The following is a 22298-nucleotide window of genomic DNA, read 5'->3' as shown; positions in this document are numbered from 1 at the left end:
GCTCAGAGCCCTTCCTCCAACTTCCTCCGATTAGCTCAGTGTGAAATGGCAGAAACACTCACAAGTTAACTTCTTAAGTAACAATGTTGAAACCTGAAACAACTTTAAAAAAAGCTGGAAAGAACCAGTGAGGTGCTTACTCCAAGCCATAGTCCTGGCAACTCCAATCAGCCAATGACCGCAAACAATTCACTCTCACTGAAATGCTGCACTGGCTTTGGCTAAGCTATGATGGCCTGGAACATGTGCTCAGACACACAGCCTCTACTAACAAACAACTAGGCCCAAAACACAAGCCTGAATATGGACAATGCTACACTACCAACACTACTTAGGTAGAAAAAAACTGCAGAAATTTTTAAACAGATAAAGGATCAAGGAGACTCTAGAGCAGGCATGGGCAAACTACGGCCCGGGGGCCACATGCGGCCCGTTAAACATTTTGATTTGGCCCGCCACCTCCCAACCATCCTGAATTACTTGGATTTTTCTGAGTTTTGGGGTCCCAATAATGGGGTGCCACGATTCCCGAGTGGCACCCCTTCATTTCCGATTTTTCGTCTTTTTTTTAGACTTTTTCATTTTTCGTGGTTTTGGAGCTGATGTCATCACGTGCGCGATGACGTCAGCTCCGTCAGCCTGTCAGAATTAAGATCAAGGGACATGCGGGAGCACGTCTGTTTGAATAATGGGACTGCCCGCCGTTTTGGATTTAAGCTCAACGGACTTTTACACCATAAAACTGCAGAGTTTTCCAGGCAGAATGGGAGTTGCTGCACAGCTTGCTTTGAAGTTTTCTTTAAGGTAACAAGTGTGTGTGTGTGTGTGTGTGTGTGTGTGTGTGTGTGTGTGTGTGTGTGTGTGTATGCGATTGGAGAGAGAAAGTGAGTGAATGCAGGTTTGAAAGGTGAAGAGTGTGTGTGTGTGAGCGATCGGAGAGAAAAAGTGAGTGAATGCAGATTTGAAAGGTAAAGTGTGTGTGTGTGTGTGTGTGTGTGTATGCGATCGGAGAAAGTGAGTGAATGCAGGTTTGAAAGGTGAAGTGTGTGTGTGTGTGTGTGTGTGTGTGTGTGTGTGTGTGTGTGTGTGTGTGTGTGTGTGTATGCGATCGGAGAGAAAGTGAGTGAATGCAGGTTTGAAAGGTGAAGAGTGTGTGTGTGTGTGTGAGCGATCGGAGAGAAAAAGTGAGTGAATGCAGGTTTGAAAGGTGTGTGTGTGTGTGTGTGTGTGTGATCGGAGAGAGAAAGTGAGTGAATGCAGGTTTGAAAGGTGAAGTGTGTGTGTGTGTGTGTGTGTGTGTGTGTGTGTGTGTGTGTGTGTGTGTGTATGCGATCGGAGAGAGAAAGTGAGTGAATGCAGGTTTGAAGGGTGAAGTGTGTGTGTGTGTGTGTGTGTGTGTGTGTGTATGCGATCGGACAGAGAAAGTGAGTGAAATTAGTGAATGCAGATTTGAAAGGTGAAGAGTGTGTGTGTGTGTGTGTGTGTGTGTGTGTGTGTGTGTGTGTGTGTGTGTGTGTGTGAGCGATCTGCTTCATTATCTATTCTCTTGCCTTATCCTTCAAAAAAAATAAATGATCTGACTGCTTAAAATAAGTAAAATGTGCATTCTCTCCACTCCATTGAATATTTGTACTTTTAGTGTGTTCCCAACAGTTGGGTTGTCACACTGAACTGCACTATAGTTTGGTTGCTTTGCTTGCTTAATATTCATCACAGACTTAGCCTCCCATTCTTTATCAGCCCCTTCCACAAGAAATGTCTTTCTTTCAACTTTGGACATTTCCTTCCTGCTCATGTTGGTTCTTTAAAGTATACTACTGTAGTTTTCCTTTCATTTGTACAACTGCATTGTACTCCAGTCCAGATGCAAATGTACATTAAATGCACAGACCCCAAATCTGTCCCCTGACAGCTTTAGTTATACAGCATGTTTATGAAAAGTTCTCCAGGCATGTCTAGTGTAATGCAGTTCAAATAAAGTGAAATATGCTGTACATTTATGAGATTTAAATTTTTTTTTTTTTATTTATGTGGTTATGGATTACTTTTCTGTCACAGCAATGGAACAGCATATGATGAGAAATCAAGTCCTGTTTATTAAAGTGAATGTCAGGGATTTCTGTAGTGAGATTGAAGAAGAGAGAGGAAGCAAATACCTTAATTTGAATTATTGCATTTTTATATAACCCATTAAACAATCAAGATCTGAAAAATTACACATTGAAATAAAGAAATTTAAGTCTTCAGTTTAAACACATTTTTAATCATAACACTAAAAGATGCATTGCAATAACTCAAACTGCATGTTGAGCTAGTTATGACTCCCAAATGTAGATGTAATTGCAAGTAATGAGACCTCCTAGTGATTTAATAGCAAAACAATTTGCACAGGTATACATATGCATACTGTTCGGCTGTCAAATCAAGAGGAGGTCACATTACTTGAAAGTACAGCTGTAGCAGATGTGTATTTTCCCCCAATGAGGTGATGTTTTCAAAGCATGCCATCTATCTGCTCCTGTTCCGGCTCCTTTGTCAAATGTTAGAACTCGATGTGGCCCACAAATCAAAAAGTTTGCCCACCCCTGCTCTAGAGAATGCTTTTAACTGCAAACAATTTATACAATACACTCCTTGGCAGGAAATCAGAAAAAATAAACCCAACCAGATGCTTAACAATTGTAGAAAATTTCTAGTTAATACCTCACAAACAGTGAAACTAGCTAGCAAATTATATGCAGACAATAAAAGTGCTATAAATAACTTAGAAATAAGCAAAAAACAGGATACTTAATGTTATATATCACAGATTAGTTGGCTCAGAGCCCTTCCTCTGACTTCCTCCAATTAGCTCAGTGTGAAATGGCAGAAACACTCACAAGTTAACTTCTTAAGTAAAAAAGTTGAAACCTGAAACAACTTTTAAAAAAGCTTGAAAGAACCAATGAGGTGCTTACTCCAAGCCGTAGTCCAGGCAACCCCAGTCAGCCAATGACCTCAAACAATTCACTCTCACTGAAATGCTATACTGGCTTTGGCTAAGCTATGATGGCCTGGAACATGTGCTCAGACACACAGCCTCTACTAACAAACAACTAGGCCCAAAACACAAGTCTGAATATGGACAATGCTACACAACCAACACTACTTAGGTAGAAAAAAAACTGCAGAAATGTTTAAACAGATAAAGGATCAAGGAGACTCTAAAGAATGCTTTTAACTGCAAACAAGTTATATGATAAACTCCTTAGCAGGAAATCAGAACAAACAAACCCAACTAAATGCTTAACAATTGTAGAAATTTTCTAGTTAATTGAATTATTTGTTAAAAATATCAGTAGGAAACTCACAAGGATATAGCCATACACAATAAAATCACTATAATCACAAGATACGGAGGGTGTGGAACAGCAGGAAGACAATTTCAGTTGATGATAAGAAGCATTTTTCATGAAGAGATTCCTGGTAAATTAAAGCAAATGACAATTTACTGTAGCTTGAAAAATCCAGATTAATTAGTCAACTCTGTGTTATAGAATAATAGACACCTAACCGCTAGCTGTGGTTACCTAGCTTTGACTTGTGAGCTGGGGGCCAGAAAAGTTGACCTTGCATTTAAATATTTCTCAACAAAGGGAAAGGTGGGATAAAACCAAAAAGTTTATGTATGTTGAGATACACACTTTAACATAGATTTTCTTCATCACTTCAATATAATTAAGAAAAAAAAGATTTTTTTAATGTAAATACATTTATCATGTGAATAATATACTTACAGACTTCAAATCACTGCTAAAGGCATTTTACTGGCTTACAGCCAAGCATGTATCAAAGAAAGAAATGTCCTTGCAGTTACAAAAGGCAGAAAACCAGCCTGGTGCCTCACCTTTCACAACTTCAACAACATCGCAGTTAGGGTCAATGCTCCCTATGTGCTTTGGGTGTGCAGGATTTGTCCTGCCATCAAAAAGAAGAGCTGCGGAAAAGGAAGACAAAAAAAAAGAAGAATTTAAAGTATATTAGTGATCACCACCACAACACAAGCAAGTAAAATGCTGTACTGCCCTGTAGCTGAAGGAAAGAAGTGCTGAGAGCAGTGCAGTGGCATTTGGTTTTTAAATACATATGTTAACTAAGGCTTGAACTTCCTGGTTGCATCATCTTTTTACATGCTAAGATGTTGAACAATTTGTATGAATGATTGTCAAATACTTAAATAGAACAGTTTCACCTGAAACAGTGACAAATAAACAGCTTCACCAAGTAAAAAGTACTAGGCAATAGTTAAAACATATAAAAAAAAGCAAAAACACAAGAAATATTTCCTCTCAAGCAATGATTTTATATGTGTATCACATTTTATTAACCAGTAATTTTTTCAACTATTGCCATATAAACTAGTATACTTCAGACTTTACCAACCTGAAAACCGTAGCAGTCATAACATTGCCATCCGCATGTGTATTTTGCTTTAGCATGCTATTTTTGTAGATAGTATACTGACATCTGCTACGCTTACACAATGGAAAGGTAATCATCCATGTCACCACTGACTTATGTTTGGAAAGTGCACAGCATGATGGGGCCGGGGTTGGCTATTGTAGTGAGAATAGGTCTCAGGTCAGCTCTCCTCTTTCTTACTCAAGTAGAGAGGAGACACAGCACCTGTCCACCTCACTGTATGTGGAATAGCAGGCTGACAGGTGGTAATGGAAGTGTTGGATGTCATGCAGGTGGATGGCACTATGCTCCCCTACTATAGAAGCACTACATTTCCCATGCTCACATACTATAGAAGCACTACGTTTCCCATGCTCACATACTATAGAAGCACTATGTTTCCCATGCACCCCTACTATAGAAACACTATGTTTCCCATGCTCCCCTACTATAGAAGCACTACGTTTCCCATGCTCCCCTACTATAGAAGCACTACATTTCCCATGCTCCCCTACTATAGAAGCACTATGTTTCCCATGCTCACAGAGCGGGGCTACACGGCAAAAGAAATATGCCTTGCTGTCATTAAGGTGCTGCCTTCAGAATAACTCATGCTCCAGGAGGGCAGACACTCCTTCTACTGTATCACTCATAACCGTATTCAGACTAATAGTTTGGCTATAAGTAACCCGGGCATAGGAGCAAACTGGAGCATCCATATGGAAATGAGCAGTGGTTTACCTACCAAAGTGTTCTGATTCCTTTATTATGGAAGATATGTGGGATCATGACCCCAGAAGCACAGTTATTAAAAATATATATAGTTTATCCACCACCATAAGGTTTAGTAGTAACTATAACATTGTTCTTGGTACTTCAAATTTCTTATGCATAACAAAAGGAACAGAAAATAAGGCAGTTTTATTAAAATTGCACTCATGCATACCAAAGGTATGAGAGGCTGAGATAATGGTTAAGGTATTTACCTTCCAGACACAAGATGCAGAGTTTGATTCTTACATGGGGTAAATGGCTAGGCTTAAAATGGTCCCCAAGAGTAGTTAACCTAGTACTAATCTATGAACCAAAGCAAGAAAAAAAAAACAGAGTGTATTGCAGCAATGAAAACATGAAATTATTTCCCTAACAATCACAGTCCATCTTTTCTTTTGTTTACTGCTTAACAAGGCAAGTTTCACTTACTGTGCTGGTTAATAAGCATGCGAATAGAAATGCGACTCATGTAGAATCGATTCAGAAAATACTGAACATTTTGATTGGTTACTGGATCTACACCAAAGGCATCCTTATATTCAATTACTCCTTGTGCCATGGTGGGAACCACATCGTTGTGACGGTTTCTGATGTTGATGAGGGCATTTGTAAACCTGAAATATAAAGGTGGTTACTTATCACCACTGTGTTGTAAAAGTTAAGCTAACATGAGATCTAAAGAAGCACATATCAGTGACACAACTAAACCTTTACAAGCCAGCAGTGCTTACAATCATTTGTTTTTCCTTGAATGAATGGAACACGACAACAGAAAAGTGGCAGTTTTTGTCATTTTGACAGATACAGGCATACACCAGGCAAAACTGGTCAAGGCTTAGCTGTTTTTAAGATTTGTGTGAAAGAAAAATTGTGCCTTCGACCCACAGAGAAGTTTTCTTTCCCTTTTTAACAAGGCCACAACACTTTAAAAAATTATCTATAATGAACATCATGTCTGTGTTAGCAAAGACCCAAAGCACTGTAACAAAAACATCTGAAATTATCTGAATTAGGACCTCAATACAGCTAAAAGTAAAAAAAGAAAATAAAAAAAAACTCTACAACAATCATTTTTAAAGGGAGTGCTTTTTCCTGAGCACCCACAATATCTTTAAAAGAAAAAAATAATAATATATTCCTTTTCTTTGACTCGTAAAACCTCAGATACAGGTTGCTCACTTGCCTTTGATGCTGGGAGATCAAAAGACTGCAGGTTCTATTCTTGTATTGCCACTGAAGCATAGCATAAGGGGGTGCCACACTTCTGAGAAGGGTTAAAAACAGGTACCACCTTCCCGAGTTGGAAGTTGCTCAGGTGGATCGATCTAAAAGATCCCAAAACACTTATCAAAGAAAGCTTTGTTTAAAATGCCTTCTTTACATCACAGAAATAACAAGTCTTTTCACTTCAATAGTACCCACAAGCAACTCAAAATGTCATTTTCTGATTAAAGTGGGCGGGGTCCTCTCTTATAATCTCTGCTTGAGCACAGGAACTAGGCAAGAGTGTCCCCTCTCCCTTTTGTTGTTTGGATTATATTTAGAACCACTGGCAAAGAAAATAAGGGACTCAGAAATTCAAGGATATAATTGGTATGGTAGTCAAGAAAAGCTAGGTCTATTTGCGGATGACATTATTTTATACCAGACAAAACCATAAAGGGACTTTAGAGTGCAGCAGATCATATTGAGACAGTTTCACACCTTTGCAGGATACAAAATTAATGAAGCCAGAACAAAAGCAACAGTGGTAAATTATGTACCCACATACGAATTGGTTCAGCAATATCCATACTTATGGAGACATGATTAAATAAAGTATTTAGGAGTATGGATTACAAATGTTACTGATGTGGCAGCTAAGGATACGTGGGAAGAGACCAAACAAAAGATAGTACAAAAAATTGAAAAAATGGAAGCTCTGTTACATGGATATTTATAGTAAGATACAGGCAGTTAAAATGTTTTGAGTCCCTTTAGTCTTTTACACAGGTCAGGCATATTTGTATCAACCAGAGGAGAAGTTGTGGATAGTAATTAATAAAGAGTTGAAGGATTTGATCTGGGAGGGGAAGATGGCAAGAGTCAAATGGGATAAGCTGATTCTTCCAATAGATAAAGGCAGGTTGGGATTACCTGATTTAAAGGGGTATTTCAGAGATACACAGTTAAGGCTCCTGTACATAGCACAAGCGTAAAACTATAACTCAAAGTGGAAAGAGATGATGATGAAACAGGGGGGAGTTCAAGTAACATGGAGAGACTGGGATTTGGGATGCAGACCTTTAAGGAGAATGACAATAATCATACAGAATATTATATTCATAAAGTAGCAGAAGGTATTTAAGAACTAAGCCAATACAGGAATGAAGAAAGGAGATTCTGCCGAAAGGTTTGACTGCAATTAGGGAATCAGACAATAGGCAACAGGGGGTGGGAGTATATTGGAGAAAACTGGCAAAGGAACCAAGGTATTGGGAACAAATAACTAGAGACAGAAAGGTAGCAGAATAGGAAGATGCCAAGAATTATTTGGACTACAGATTAGAGATTGCAACAAAATCTGGAATATTTAGAATCTTTGCCTGGAAGTGTTTTCATAGATATTTCTATACCCCAAGCAGGCTCCAAAGAATCTTTTCTCAGGTAGACAGCAAATGTTGGAGATGCGATTGGGAACAATGATATAACTGGGAACATATTTTCTGGGAGTGAAATGAGTTGGCTGACTTTAAAGATTCCCTGCAAACTGCTCTATTGGAGTGACTAGGGAAAAGATTTTTTTAGCTATGATACGGAGATGGAATTACCTACATATTGTAAGGCCTTGCTGAGTCTAATTATGATGGCTGCCAAAAATATAATAACTACAAAATGAAGATCAAAGTCTAAACCAACTTTACTAGAAGTAACAAAGATAGTAACAGAGATAAAACAACTGGAACTGGGATCTTTAGAAAAGGGTGTCATTTTTTTGTTCAACAACACACTCCATTTTGCATGTTTTTGTTGAATATTATGCAAATGTTTAAACACACTTGCTTTAAATGTACATACCTTTGTAAAAATGTCACTTTCTGACATAGATTTTACATGTTCTAGTAAAATTAGGACAATACTTGTCATGTTTATAGCCATACCTAGTGTTGAAGTTTGAATTTTAACTGTACAAACATTTCGATTGTCCACATGGCTGTTTCTCTGCGTTCTCAAATGCCTCTCCTGTCATATTTATTGGTGTTTGCTGCAACACTGCATCGTATTACTTCTCATTTTGACTTTCTATTTGGCTCAGTTTGGATATTTTGCAGCAGCTTTTTCCAATTTGAATTCATTTAGCTGTGCACTAGTAACTTCATTTGTTCTTTGTACACCTACAGCTTTTGATAAAATCACATCTGTCTCTTTTTAATAAAATTACATTTTTTCATGATTTCTTATACCACAAATCAGCCTCTTAATACAAAAGTATACAACTTATCATATTCCCAATCTTTGACTCTACCTTTCAGCTTCAGTAACAATACTGAACCCCTTGACAACCATCATCTTCTTTCGGCTGCTCCCGTTAGGGGTCGCCACAGCAGATCATCTGTTTCCATTTCCTCCTGTCCTCTGCATCTTGCTCTGTCACACCAACCACCTGAATGTTCTCTCTCACCACATTCATAAACCTTATCTTAGGCCTTCCTCTCTTCCTGTTACCTGGTAGCTTCATCCTTAGCATCTTTTTCCCAATATACTCAGCATCCCTCCTCAGCACATGTCCAAACCAATGTAATCTTGCCTCTCTGGCTTTGTCTCCAAACCTTCCAACCTGGGCTGACCCTCTAATATACTTATTCCTAATCCTGTCCATCCTCGTCACACCCAGTGCAAATCTTAACATCTTTAACTCTGCCACATCCAGCTCTAACTCCTGCCTTTTTGTTAATGCCACTGTCTCACTACTCTCTTGTAGACCTTCCCTTTCACTCTTACTGGTACTCGTCTGTCACAAATCACTCCTGACACTCTTCTCCACCCACTCCAACTTGCCTGTACTCTCTTCTTCACCTCTCTTCCACATTCACCATTACTCTGAACTATTGATCCCAAGTATTTAAACTCATCCACCTTCGCCACCTCTACTCCTTGCATCCTCACCATTCCTATATCCTCCCTCTCATTCACACACACATATATTCTGTCTTAGTCCTGATGACCTTCATTCCTTTTCTCTCTAGAGCATATCTCCATCTCTCCAGGGTCTCCTCCACCTGTTCCCTACTCTCACTACAGATCAAAATGTCATCTGCAAACATCATAGTCCACAGGGACTCCTGTCTGATCTCGTCTGTCAACCTGTCCATCATCATTGCAAATAAGAAAGGGCTCAGAGCTGATCCTTGATGTAATCCCACCTCCATCTTAAATGCATCCATCACTCCCACCGCAGACCTCACCACTGTCACATTACCCTCGTACATATCCTGTACCACTCTTACATACCCCTTGACAACCAATGCAACTTTTTGTCGATTCTTCAGTTTATCAGGTCCAGGCCATGACACAAAATGCCATGACTTCAGTTGTGCTGTACCCAGGTGTTCCTCTTGCATACATCTGAACACTCTGGCATTTAACTTGCAATAAATAATCATTCTTGACTGACAAAACAAAATCATCATTGGCATGTTGATAGCTGTCCTTTCCTGACTCCGAATGAAGAATACAGCGAATCATCCCATTTAGGCCCTACCTTTATAACGTCACACATGTGATAAAACACTCCTGGTTGCCTTTTGATTTTAATTTGTTCATCACTTGTAACTGTTCTACTATTGTTTTATAAAATGTATCAACAGGGTCTCTAGCAACTTCAGTAGACCGACACCAATACAATGAATGAGCGAATATAATATCATAAGAAAGTAAACATGTTCAGCATTGTAACTGTGTTACTACCACTATGGAATCCTTTTCCTCTGGTTATAGATCGCAGTACCGAGGTATCTATTACCAATGTATATGTTTTGTCATACATTTATTTCCTCCTCAAATTAGACTAAGGGCCTTTGTTAGCTGAGTCATAATTACATTCAACTTTTACCAAGGAATTTAAAACACAGACACTCAGACTCTCAATACCTTCTGGAAACCTATGAGATCGATTAACACCTATTCCATACAGTGAAGTGTTATATACCAACATAATGCATAAGGAAGGATTAAAAGTTTGTTAAGATTTTGCCCAAAGCTTCTTAACCAGTAAGGGTCAATCTCACGTCTTCATCCTTTCCTCTCATACTCCACCTAGCAGTAATGTATTTAGTAAGTGTAGAACAATCAAGAAGTTTGGTAAAACTTGTAGGGATAATCAGTTGTAAACAGAATCTCAGCTGTAACGCTCAAGTCCTGTGACTTGAGTACAGCTTTCATCATCTTCTGCAATCGATGCAGCCCAAGATATCAGTGATGTGCTTGCAATAACCACCTATGTTTTAGTTTGCTCAGAATGCACACACCTTTAGTGTGTTCGCTCCAGGTCATCATCACTGTGTATCTGCATATTATTAACATAAAATCAATCTCACTCTGCACTTTGTTTGTTCCTTGCAGAATCTGGTCTGTCACCCTCTGACACATACAGCTGATGGACAGTCCACTCCAAACATCAGTCTGTTAAACTGAAACAAGCCTTTATGTGAGCTGTCCCCATAGGTTCATAGGTAGGTACTAGGCTATTGGCCCTAGGGCCTATATAAGCCTAGCCAAAAAGGTACTCTGGCTTTCGCCACCCAAGAAAATTATTTTCCTGCTCCCCTGTCGAGCAGAGCCACAGAATTAATCCCCGGGGTGAATTTCCTATTTCCTATCCAATCATCAAGATTTTTCTTGAAGAGTGCTAATGAGGAGCTCTGTTTGACATAGATAGGTAGTCTGTTCCAGAGTATGGGAAGTCTCTGGGACAGGAATCTGTCCCTCCAACATGTTCTGTTTATTGTAGTCACAAGGTTTAGGTCCCTACAGCGTGTAGTTCAGAGGGACTGGTATTTCTTTAAGTGAAGCATGTCCAACAGCTCTGGGTTTGACATGGCTTTGTATATTAGGCACAGATCACCTCTGAGTAGGCGATATGTGACGGAGTAAAGCTGGGGTTTTTTGAGACAGTCTGTGTAGGGTATCTGTTTGAGGCCAGTAATCCTCTTTGTGAGGTATTACTGTGGCCTTTCCAGTTGTTGTAGATGTCTTGTGAGGTACATACCAAAAGGGACGCTGTACTCTATAATGGGTATAATGAGTGATGAGTAGAGGGGAACAATGACCTCTTTTTTTCTGAATGAGAAACCTGTTGTGATGAGGTGTGCCATGTAGAAGGATTTCCTGACCAATGTGGAGATGTGATTATCACAGGAGAGACTACTGTCCACCTGTGTCCCAAGGTCTCTTATCACACTTTCGGTGTTAAGTAGACTATCACCTATGTAGTAGTTCATGGGTACAGAGTTTTTACCACAGGGGATGACAATGCACTTTTTGGAATTGAGCTTCAGGCCATGGCTTTGACACCAGGCATCTGTCTCAGATAGGCCCTTTCGTAGGATGTCCACATCTTTAGGAGTTTCGATTATGGCTCCTAGTTTGCAGTCATCTGTGAACTTCAGTAGCCAAAGACCTTCTGTGTTAGCCTGTACTTCAGAGAAGTAGATACCAAGCAGGAGAGGACCCAGGACTGAACCCTGTGGTACTCCACTTGTCACTGGTCTGAAGTCGGATTTGGAGTCTGCTACTTTCACAGTGTGGGTTGTGCCAGTAAGCCAGTTGGCAACCCATCTTGTGACATAGGGATTTATACCTAGTTTAGTGAGTTTATCTATAATTCCAGAGTGGGGGATGGTATCAAAAGCCTTGGCGAGATCTAGATAGGCTGTGTGAACCACCTTACCCTCATCTATGGCTTTGGTGACTGCTTCAAAGAAGTCTATCAGGTTTAGGAGACATGATCTGCCTTTTACAAACACGAACTGGGTGGGGGTCCAGAGTTTGGAGATTACCAATGTCTTTGTTTATGAGTTCCATGATGATACGTTCCATGGCCTTGCAGACCAGGCTCATCAGGCTAATGGGGCGGTAGTTCCTGGTGTCCGTCATGGCTCCCCCTTTGTGGAGTGGGATAACCATCGCGGTGCACCATTCAGTGGGCACAAAGCCTGAGGTGAGGCTATGATTGAACATGGTACTTAGGTGGGGTGCCAGTTCGTTCTGTAGTTCATGTAGAACGCAGCCTGGGATATTGTCAGGTCCCATGGATGCTGTGTTCTTGGCTTTGGAGAGTGTGTTTATTACCTGTGCAGCCGTGATTACAGGAACTTTGCATTCTTCTGGTATAGAGATGTGCCCTCTAGGGGGTGAGAGGGGGGTAAAGTTAGCACTGAACCTATCTGCCAGGATGTTGGCAATATCAGTTGGTTCTGTATATTTAGTGCCATTGTGCTGTAACTCAGAGCAGATCTGAGTGTTGTCATTGAGATTCTTGACATAGCTATAGAATGCTTTGTGGTTGTTTTTAGAGTCAGTGGCAATTTTGTTTTCATAATTAGCTTTGGAGGATTTTATGAGGAATCTCAGCTTCTTACTGAGGCTGACCAGGGAGCTCCTCCAGTCATGGGATTTTATTCTTTTTTTGTAACAGTTTCTTTCTTCTGTTATAGAGTTTGTTTAAGGCAGAGGCCCACCAGATTGGCTTCCTTTTTTTTGGAGGATAGCATCTTGGTTCTGTTAGGGATCGCACAATCCATGGACTCGTGCTTATAAAGTGCATTTGTGTAGGATTCAGCAGTCATACCTCTATTGTCCGTCTGCATGGGTGTTATGAAGTTTGCCACTTCTGTCTTAAGAAGTGTGAAGTTGGCTTTGGAGAAGTTTTTTACAGTGGTTTCCCTAATGGGGGGTGGGGGTGGGATGTGGATGTCTAGAGTGATTAGCTTGTGATCAGATCTGACCAACGAGGAATTGACCTCTGGTGTGGAACACCGGTTGCCCATGCTGGTAATGACCAGGTCTAGGATATTGCTGCCTCTGGTGAGGGTATGAATAAGCTGATCCAAGACATTGGAATTTATGAATTCCAGAAAACGTTGAGCAAAGAGTTGGTACATGAGTAGTTTTCCCAGTTAATGGTGGGGTATTTGAAATCGCCCATTATTAGGGTGTTGGGTTGTACCCTAATATTTTCCAGTGTATCAAGAAATGAGGAGTGGGAATCCAGGGGGCATGAAGCAGAATGTATAGTGCATCCTCTACAGAAAAGTGTTTCTGTGATAATGTTTCTTCCATGTGCTGTTGTCAAAAATTATTATACAAACGTGTCACTCAGAACTTCAGCTAGTCCCCCTCTGAAGAGTATGCTCTAATAATTCAATTCTGCAACATTACTGAATGTATTTCCATATGTTAATTGGTTTCTACTTATACATTTATATAGTTCTGCAATTGCCAAATGCTTTGTATCTACATCATTTTGTAACTTTTTTATATTTTTTTGTATAAATTGTTCTTCTTTCATTTGCTAGTGCAGCAGGCCGTAAGTTTTGTTAGCCAGTGTTTGAGCAGAATTAGGATCTTTCTTCCTGCCTTCATTGTTGTGAAATTTACAGTAAACAGTTCTGTTTCAATATAATCTGCACATTTTTTTCCACATTAACATTAAAATATCATAGACATCAATATGCCCAGATGTTGGTTACTTGATAGAAATAAACCCAACCAAATGCAGTTATTTGCTCAAAAGCATTCTGCCAGATAAAAAGATTACTAACACATGCCTTTGTACACGTCTTATGAAACAGAACAAAAATCACAAAACTAACACTCCAGAATAATTAACAAAACACACAATTTAACCAAACTTGAATATAGAGGACAGGTTTGCATTTGTCTGCTGATCTGTTAACCTCGTTTCTGTATCCAGGATTCAGCTTTGTTTGTGATAATATTGTAGGTCCATTGGAGCTTAGCTCAGTTTCCCAAATGTCCCAGAGAACTTTCTGTTTAAGTGACTCATTTACAGTCACACAGTAGACGAATGAAGACTGAGAAAATAAAGCTATGGACTATAGATCCCTAACAGTTCATAGCTTTAATCGTCTGTACTAATTGGGAAACACTATACATATATTTCTAAAACATGATTGTGAAGTACAGATTTGTTCCTCGCCCACATTTTCAGTTGTCACTGTAGGTTCCAAACCAGGTTCCACTGCCTCCAGCATTGAAAAAAAAAGCCACGTGTACAGCTGCATGATTACAGCTGTTTCTTTTTAGTTGCCAGAACATTTTTTTTATGTTTGGCCCTGCCATTCTCTAATTACCGAGCTCCGGTCTAGTCATGGCCTTTACTAAATGAGATAAGACTGGAAAGATGGCATTGCTTCTAAAGGTTATAACAAATATAGCCACACTGTCTCATTTCCTTATAAGGATCACACTCAGCTGTTGATCCACTGACGACTGACTGTTATTAATTCACTGTTCTCACTGGGTCTCACTGTTGTATGCTGGTCTGTCCCTTTGTCCTCTCTCCACCCTCACCTACATGCAAATATATTGTGCCAAAAAAGAACACAGTGAGTGTTTTTGTTTTCCATTTAGTTTCTTTTGCTTAAACTATATTTCTAATTTTTACTTGCTATACTTCCTTTCTGAGAACTCTAGGTTCAGACCTCATGACTAGTATGTTGTGAAAAATGAAGCTTTGAAAGGGGTGGCACGGTGATGGTAGTATTACTACCTCACAGCTGTCATTCTCAGTTCAGTTCTCATTTGTGGACCCTTCTGTACAAAGTTCATAGATCTTCCCTGTGTCCATGCAGCTTTTTTGCTCAGTATTCTGACTTCCTCCCACATCCCAACGATGTGCCATAGTCCAGGAAGCAATCTTCCTCACTTCCCATAGAGGTGTGTTTGTATGTGTGTGTGTGTGTGTGTGTGTGATAATCCATACACATCATCAAAAACAATTGTTACCCAGATGTCAAAAGGAAATTTGAATAATATCACAAAAAAATAAAATACACAATATTACCTCTCAACTGTACAGATTTTTGCAGAATGTCCAGATTTTGGCCTCATGTTTTTGGTCTGTTTTTCATAAAATTGGTAAATCATTAAAGATTGAAGTTCAAAAATAATGACAATATTTGAGTTTCAGACTCCTTATCCTTCAAAAAATTCATGCTAACGCAAAACCCATTATTCTGTCAACTATCTAAGTTTGTAAGAGCAATATTTAAAAATTGCCCCTATTTTTGGAACGTTGTCCCACTTTTGTTGAAGGCTTTGTCCAGATTTCTTGAGAAGTTGAGAGGTATGACAATGACTTTTAGAGTAACTTTAGTTAAGTTTAAAAAAAAGACAAGGATTAGAAACAATTTGCAAAAACAAAATGTCCTTCTGTACTCAACTTATCAAGTCAGATAAGTGAGACATCAAAGACCAAGCTATCACAGTGTATCACTACCAAGCTATCACTAATCTAAGCAGGTTAATGTGGTGTTTATTACATTAGGAAATTAGTTTTTTTACATGCCATGCATAAGTTATTATAATAGAGTTTTATATTCAAAATATTTTATATGCATGATACAAGTTAACAAAACTGACTTACTCTAACAAAGTCTTAAAGTCGTCTGAGCTTTTGTCTAAGAATTCCATGAGTTCCAGAAGGCTCTGTGAATACCTAAAACATAAAAAGAATGACAAAGCCTGCTTATTAACACAGTAATGAAATTGCTGTAGAAACATTAATGGCAAGAAAACTGCAGCTAACCAGGCCACTAGTTGGAAAGTTGAGATATTTCTGTTTTATTTAATGCTGTATCAGCACACTATGTTCTTGATTCAGATGCATCAAATAATAGCTGGGCAAAGGGGAGAAAACAGTTTGCAGCATATAACTGTTATCTTCTAGATAAGGAAGCTTTGTATTTACAGCAAGTGTGATCCCTAGTGGCAGCTTAAAATGCAGAAAATAGCAAGGTTGCTTTATGGCATGTCCGGGCAATATAGTGAGACGGTAAATAAAAAAGGTACAAACTACCACAGTGGTGAGACTAAAATGAGGCTGTTCATTCGGTATGCTCTAGATGTTAGGGTTATATATTATAAGTCTCCTACGTTCCTCGTTTGATGTCCATTGCCTACACACTTCTAGGCTCTGAGGCATGTGTAATCAGCACATGTGCTACTGTCCCTTACAAGTTATAAAACATTAAAAAATATGCCCAGTTCTCAAAAAAAAAACAAGATCTTGTGGACATGATGTGTCACAATAAGGGCTAATGAAAATGAATAACTGATGAAATGCCTGCAGATGTCAGTCTTTACCATATTAAAAATTAATAAATAAAAAGAGCATTTGTACAAACAGTCCAATGACTGCACTTGCTACATTTTACAAAACTATTATATTTCACTGCAGGTGACACTGTTTACAGGGGTATTATTTACTAAAATGATATTCTAAGCACTGCCCTATGTCTGCAATCTCATCCATTTCAGGTGTAGTTCAGTATGTTTGACAAATAGAATGATGACTGACATTACCTTCTAGATAAAAATGAAAGGAATTTGTCAGATTATAACTTCTTTGATCCTTCCAAAAAGCAGGGTTCCTGTTGTCACTGAGTTTTCTGTTACTTTTTGCTCCTTCTATTGAATGTATTATACCTAAACAATAATCCTCAATAGTTCCAAAAAACACAGTCCCTTTTATGGGCTTCACTCTGTGCCTAAAAGTCTCCTAATACCATGTTGTTTTCCTTATCAATTTCTCTAAAGAGTTGTTCAACACAACTTCCGACAATAATACCTCTTCTTTGTAACTTTATGCAATCTGCCAAATAGGCCATCTATAGACACAAAAGCATTCCTCAAACAACTAAATAAACTACTCTACTTCACATATTAAAACATTTATGGAAAGAAGTTAACCTCCCCAAGGAAACAACCCCCCCAAAAATTCATTCAATGCAGTAAAACAAAACTCTCCCAGAAGACTTCCCAAAAGAATTGAACAACCTCCCCTTGATGTACTATTCCACTGCACCAGGGTCCAGAACCTCCTGTTTCTTCGCCATTCCCCCCTTCTATTTAAAATGTATTAAATATGAAGAACCTTCAGCTTTACTCATCAACACTTCCACTGACAACCCCCCTCCCAAGATCTGACAACCTCTACCTTTGGTTCTTATTTCATTGCACGTACCATCTTTCACTTCCTCTAATCCATATTTACAATTTGTGTCTTACAACAGAATTACAAACATTTGCAAAACTGCCCTCATTAAACCACTCCAGAAGAAAACCAGTCCAAAAGTTACCTCCCATTTCTGTCCAACTTCCATTCTCCTAAATGTAGGCAAACTTTTAGAAAAAATAGTACATCTAATAATACAACCTCCTTTCCTTCAATCAACGTAGATTCTGGTCATGTAATAGCACAATAACAGCTTTCTGGTCTCTATCTGATGATATTCTACTCAACACCAGCACATCCTTCTCACAGGGGGCCCTATTTATAGACTTCAAAAAGTTGTTGACCTCATTTGTCACTTTTTCTTGTTAAACAAACTAAGGGCTATTGGAATCAGCCCTGATGCCATACCCTGGTTTACAAACTTCCTCAAAGACAGTCACTTCTGTGTAAACTAGGACCAGCCTAAAGCAAACTCCACTGCTACTGCCAAAGGGGTGCCACAAGGATCCCTTCTGGCTTCCAGTCTCTTCTCCATATTCATTAACAATCTCCCTTTGGATCTTCCCCACCTCCCACATATGCTCTGTGCAGATAATATGGTCATTTACCAATCAAATCAATCACATTTTACCATTCGGTCCCAAATTCAATGAGGACTTACACAATCTCCAGTTATGACACATCAAACAAAAACTGTCGCTCAGTTTCTCCAAGAATAAAACTGTGTTTTTTTATACTTTTCAAAAAAAAATCAAGCAAGCACCAAAATCCATAGCTATTTCTAATTTATACATTCAGGCTATACACAGAAACCTTCAAATACCTGGAAGTCTGGCTCAGCCAGTCTCAAAACTTTCTCTATATTATAAATAAAATCAAAACAAAAATAACCTCCCTCCTCTTCTTGGGAAAAAAATCTCTCCCTTCCTATCCCAACAAGCCAGAGCAGCCTTTCTGAAAGTAGATCTTTTTTTTTTCTCATAAGTTTATAGCTGCAGCAAACATGGTGTTTATTTTCAATGCCGACAGTCACAGGTTATGTTGAAGACGTTTGTATAGATTCTGGAAGCCGTTTTGTAACTTGCCTAACTTTCTTTCATTACTAGCATAACAGGATAAGTGCTGTGCAATATATATGGTGAGTTGTGTTAATGGATCTATTGATTATTGCTGATTGACAATGATAAGTGAAAATAGGAGGAAGAAGAGGTAACTGTGATATTCCCACTCGCTGTGACTTTGGAACGGACACACAACAACTCCATTCTGGACTCAGGCTACCAGAATGAACACATTTCTTTGAAAAGTACAAGACACGTTGAATGAATTGCTACATCTGCCAGACTGTATGAAAATAGCAAATGTCAGGCAGTGTCAAAAATGCTTAGCAAGTCAAGAAATATTGTTGCAACTGTATTTCCTGGGTTTGAGTACATCTTCCTGTTCTTGCCAGAAAAATATATGCGCCATACCTAGCTCTAACTCCAACCTGTGCATGTAAAAATCCGGCATAACATAATGTATAGTATCAACAGGTCACATGTTACATAATGTAATACATAGCATGTGACCTGTTGATGTAGTATCATTGCCAGGAGTTTGCCCAGTGGGATTGATATTGAGATAGGCCGGTACTCAGCACTTCTGTGTCATTGTTTTAAGAACAGAGAATAAGCAGCTTGTTTTCCATATGCTAGATATGCTTGCCTTTGTTTAGACTTTGGTTCATTAGCCTATAAATGGGTATATCTGTGCTGGGTGTATATGACATGTGGTATATCTAATGAAAGTGTTCTGCGCTATATGTACTTGTACTTTTATTGGCCAAATAAGTTAGTCAGCTACTACAGCTCCTACCCTTAAAGATCAGCTACTTGATTCAATAACTGTTCACATACTGTCTGGTGACCAGTTGCCTGGGTTCTGCGTCTGTCTGCATCCTTCAGGTACTTTGCTCCTTTGCATGTCCACATCTCTTCTGTGAGTCACATATTCAGTGGCATGGACTGTCAGTATCCCTCATGGTGACCAGCTACCTGGTCTTAGTGATCCTCCCCCACTGATATCTTGCTGTTTACTTATTCAACTAACATGTAAGTTGACTTAAAAGGACAAAGGTAAACTTAGTGTAGAGAGTCAACCAGGATATTTTTGGAAAGTAGGAGAAAACAAAATTCATGCAGATGTGAGGAAAGCTTGCCAACTCTACGCAGTCACTGACTGGAGCTTGGCGTCAAACCTCAGACCCTGATACTGTGATTTAAGCCATTATGCTTCCCCCGTTAAGCCACTGTAATAGTTTCTCAGTACCAACAAATGTGCCACTCTCCTTTTTATGTATTCATAAAGCAAAATACTCTTAAAATCACATATGTATCTTATGGTAAATAAGAAAGGCAAATTTATTTCTTTCTTCTTTCTTTATTTATTTAATTTTATTATTATTCATTTGTTAACCAGATAAGCACAATGGACACAAGTGTCCCTTTTCAAGGGCAGTCAGGGAGAACTGTCAACTTAAGTGACTTGCTCAGAGTTACACAACAGGCAAATGGAGGTGGAAGGAATCAAACCATATACCTTTGACTATACAAGCAGCTCACTAACATTACAATAATTCAACAGATCTGTGATTCTTTAATGAAGTAGAAGGTATGCATTTTTAGATGCTGCTGTATTTCACCGGTACTATGACAGACAATTGTTTAATATTCAGTGAGACAAGTACTTGTCCTTGTTTCAAGGTTAATTATTTTAAATCAGATCTTGTCTCACCTTCACAGAAAAGATATCATTTTGAAAACAGTATTTATTGTTTTTTCTTTCACTTGATACAGGATTCAAGCAAGCATTTGTTTAACTGAACTGCTATTGGAACACTCTGCTATAACACCCAAATCAGTGTCTTATGTTTTGACCATATGAACATGCAAAGACCTAAAGCTGTCTAATAAATGCGTCCCATCTGACTGTGGAAATGACGAATACTGAAGAAGGTGAAAAACGACATGCACTGCGGCATGGTTTGTGCCCACTTACCAGCTTTGTACCTGCTGTACTGAAGGGGTACTTAACAGATTGACAGGAAGAAGATTGATTTCTTTCATGATGTTAGCAAGTCGTACAGGAAGTTCCTGGCGAAGAAATTTAAAGGATGTTTTTTCACATCCATTTGATGAACCTGTTTTATAAAAGAAAAAAAAAATAAAATATTTCAACAGCATATCTTTGCTGAGGTATTTTTACTCTTAAAAAAAAAACATGTTAAGCTATTATCATGGCAGACTCCAATTGTTGCACGGTATACTTACCCCCCCCCCCATATGGCATATCTTATTCAGGAAAATTACAAGGAAACACAAGTTTTGCGCCTCAGCCATAACATTATTTTTCAAACTTCTGCTTTCATTTTGTTAAGAACATTACTCATTTTGTGAAAATAGCTACATTTGTTGCAGTTAATTACCAGGTAACAAAGAAGTCTAACCTTAATAAGTCTCAGAGAATACCAAAAATATGCTTGCTCAAAGTTTTCCTTCTTGCAAACTACCCAAAACAGTCAGTTCAAAATTTAAATGAAGGAAACTTTAACAAAGCCATAATGGTACACTTTAGTCACTTTTTATACAAAATGATAACTATCTGGTGCATATTTATACAACTAGAGACAACTTTGTTGAAGAAAAGATCTTAAAACATCAGTTTTGGAGACAGATTAACTACCTAAAATACAATGGAGCACCCTTATTACATTCAAAAAATTAACATATAATATAATAGTCTTATAATATCAAAGTTCTTACTTAAGAAACTCACAAAGCAAAGTTGTTATAATGATGTTCATACATAAGAAACAAACATTTAACAAGGTGGAGGAATGGCTGTGACCACAGGTAAAGCAAAATCAAACAAAACAAAATAGCTTTGCTTATACCAAGTCAGAGAAAGGGGGTGTAACCTATTAAGTTCCAGGTCCTCTGAATGCATTTCTAACAAGAAAAGGGGGGTTAGCTGTCACCTTCTGCAAATGTAATTAATACATGTAACAACTAGTTGTGGCAAAAGTAAAGTACAGCTTGAGATGTTGTTGTGTCTTTCGGGTTAGGGGTCGCCACAGCGGAACTCCGGTCCGCTAATGTTTGGTAGTGGATTTTTACGTGCTGAGTTACCAGCCCTGATGCACAACCTTCATCGAAGGCACGCCCATTCACGTATGCCTCCACACAGAAGATGCTCTAGCTGAGAATCGAACGGGACAACGTCTTGCTGTGAGGCAAAAACAGGAAACAGTGCAGGTCCATAGCCTCACCCTCTCATTACCATATCAATAACATATGTCTGTATCTACTCTCCCCAAAATTGGTAACCAGCAAGCAGGTACCCTATGCTACATCTAACTTAGTGTGAGCATCACTAGATATAGCTTATTAGTTTTACCTGTCTTTTTGACATATAGTAGATATATTTTTATTTGTTTTACTTGTCTTTTTGATATATGCTGAGAATCGCGTTATACATTCCAATCTATCTCTCTCTCTAACCCCAATCCTATATATTACATTACTAAAAAAAATTCCCTAACAGTACCACTCCACATGAAAAAAGGACAGAGAACACACACAACACAAAACATACAAAACACTGACTCTACCCCCTTACCTAACCCTAACCAGTGAACACTTGCACTTGCTACTATTATGTCATCTTGCACATTTTCACAACCATCACTTTTTCATGTAAACATTAATTTTCCTGCACACTCCAGTTTACCTACACTATATAAAACTTTAATTCAAGCATATGTGATTCCCCTAAATATCCATCTACAACCCCTTTTACTTCAACA

At 38.7% G+C, this 22298-nt stretch overlaps 1 protein-coding gene across 1 annotated transcript in view; it reads right to left on the bottom strand.

Moving 5' to 3' along the window:
• LOC122797132 (pyruvate dehydrogenase (acetyl-transferring) kinase isozyme 2, mitochondrial-like) overlaps positions 1-22298 on the bottom strand; it is an 86560-nt gene that overhangs the window by 46493 nt on the left and 17769 nt on the right. Inside the window, exons 2-5 of the mRNA XM_044065931.1 lie at positions 20492-20633; positions 15863-15934; positions 5644-5828; positions 3887-3976 (exon numbers count right to left, since the gene is read on the bottom strand). Of these exons, the coding sequence (XP_043921866.1) occupies positions 3887-3976; positions 5644-5828; positions 15863-15934; positions 20492-20633 (489 nt within the window). The remainder of the gene's footprint in view (positions 1-3886; positions 3977-5643; positions 5829-15862; positions 15935-20491; positions 20634-22298) is intronic.

This window comes from Protopterus annectens, chromosome 3.part0, assembly GCF_019279795.1.
Source record: "Protopterus annectens isolate FY-2018-M chromosome 3.part0, PAN1.0, whole genome shotgun sequence".
Taxonomy (NCBI): domain Eukaryota; kingdom Metazoa; phylum Chordata; order Ceratodontiformes; family Protopteridae; genus Protopterus; species Protopterus annectens.
The sequence above is the reverse complement of the archived record's forward strand: the minus strand, read 5'-3'. Positions and strand labels throughout refer to the sequence as shown.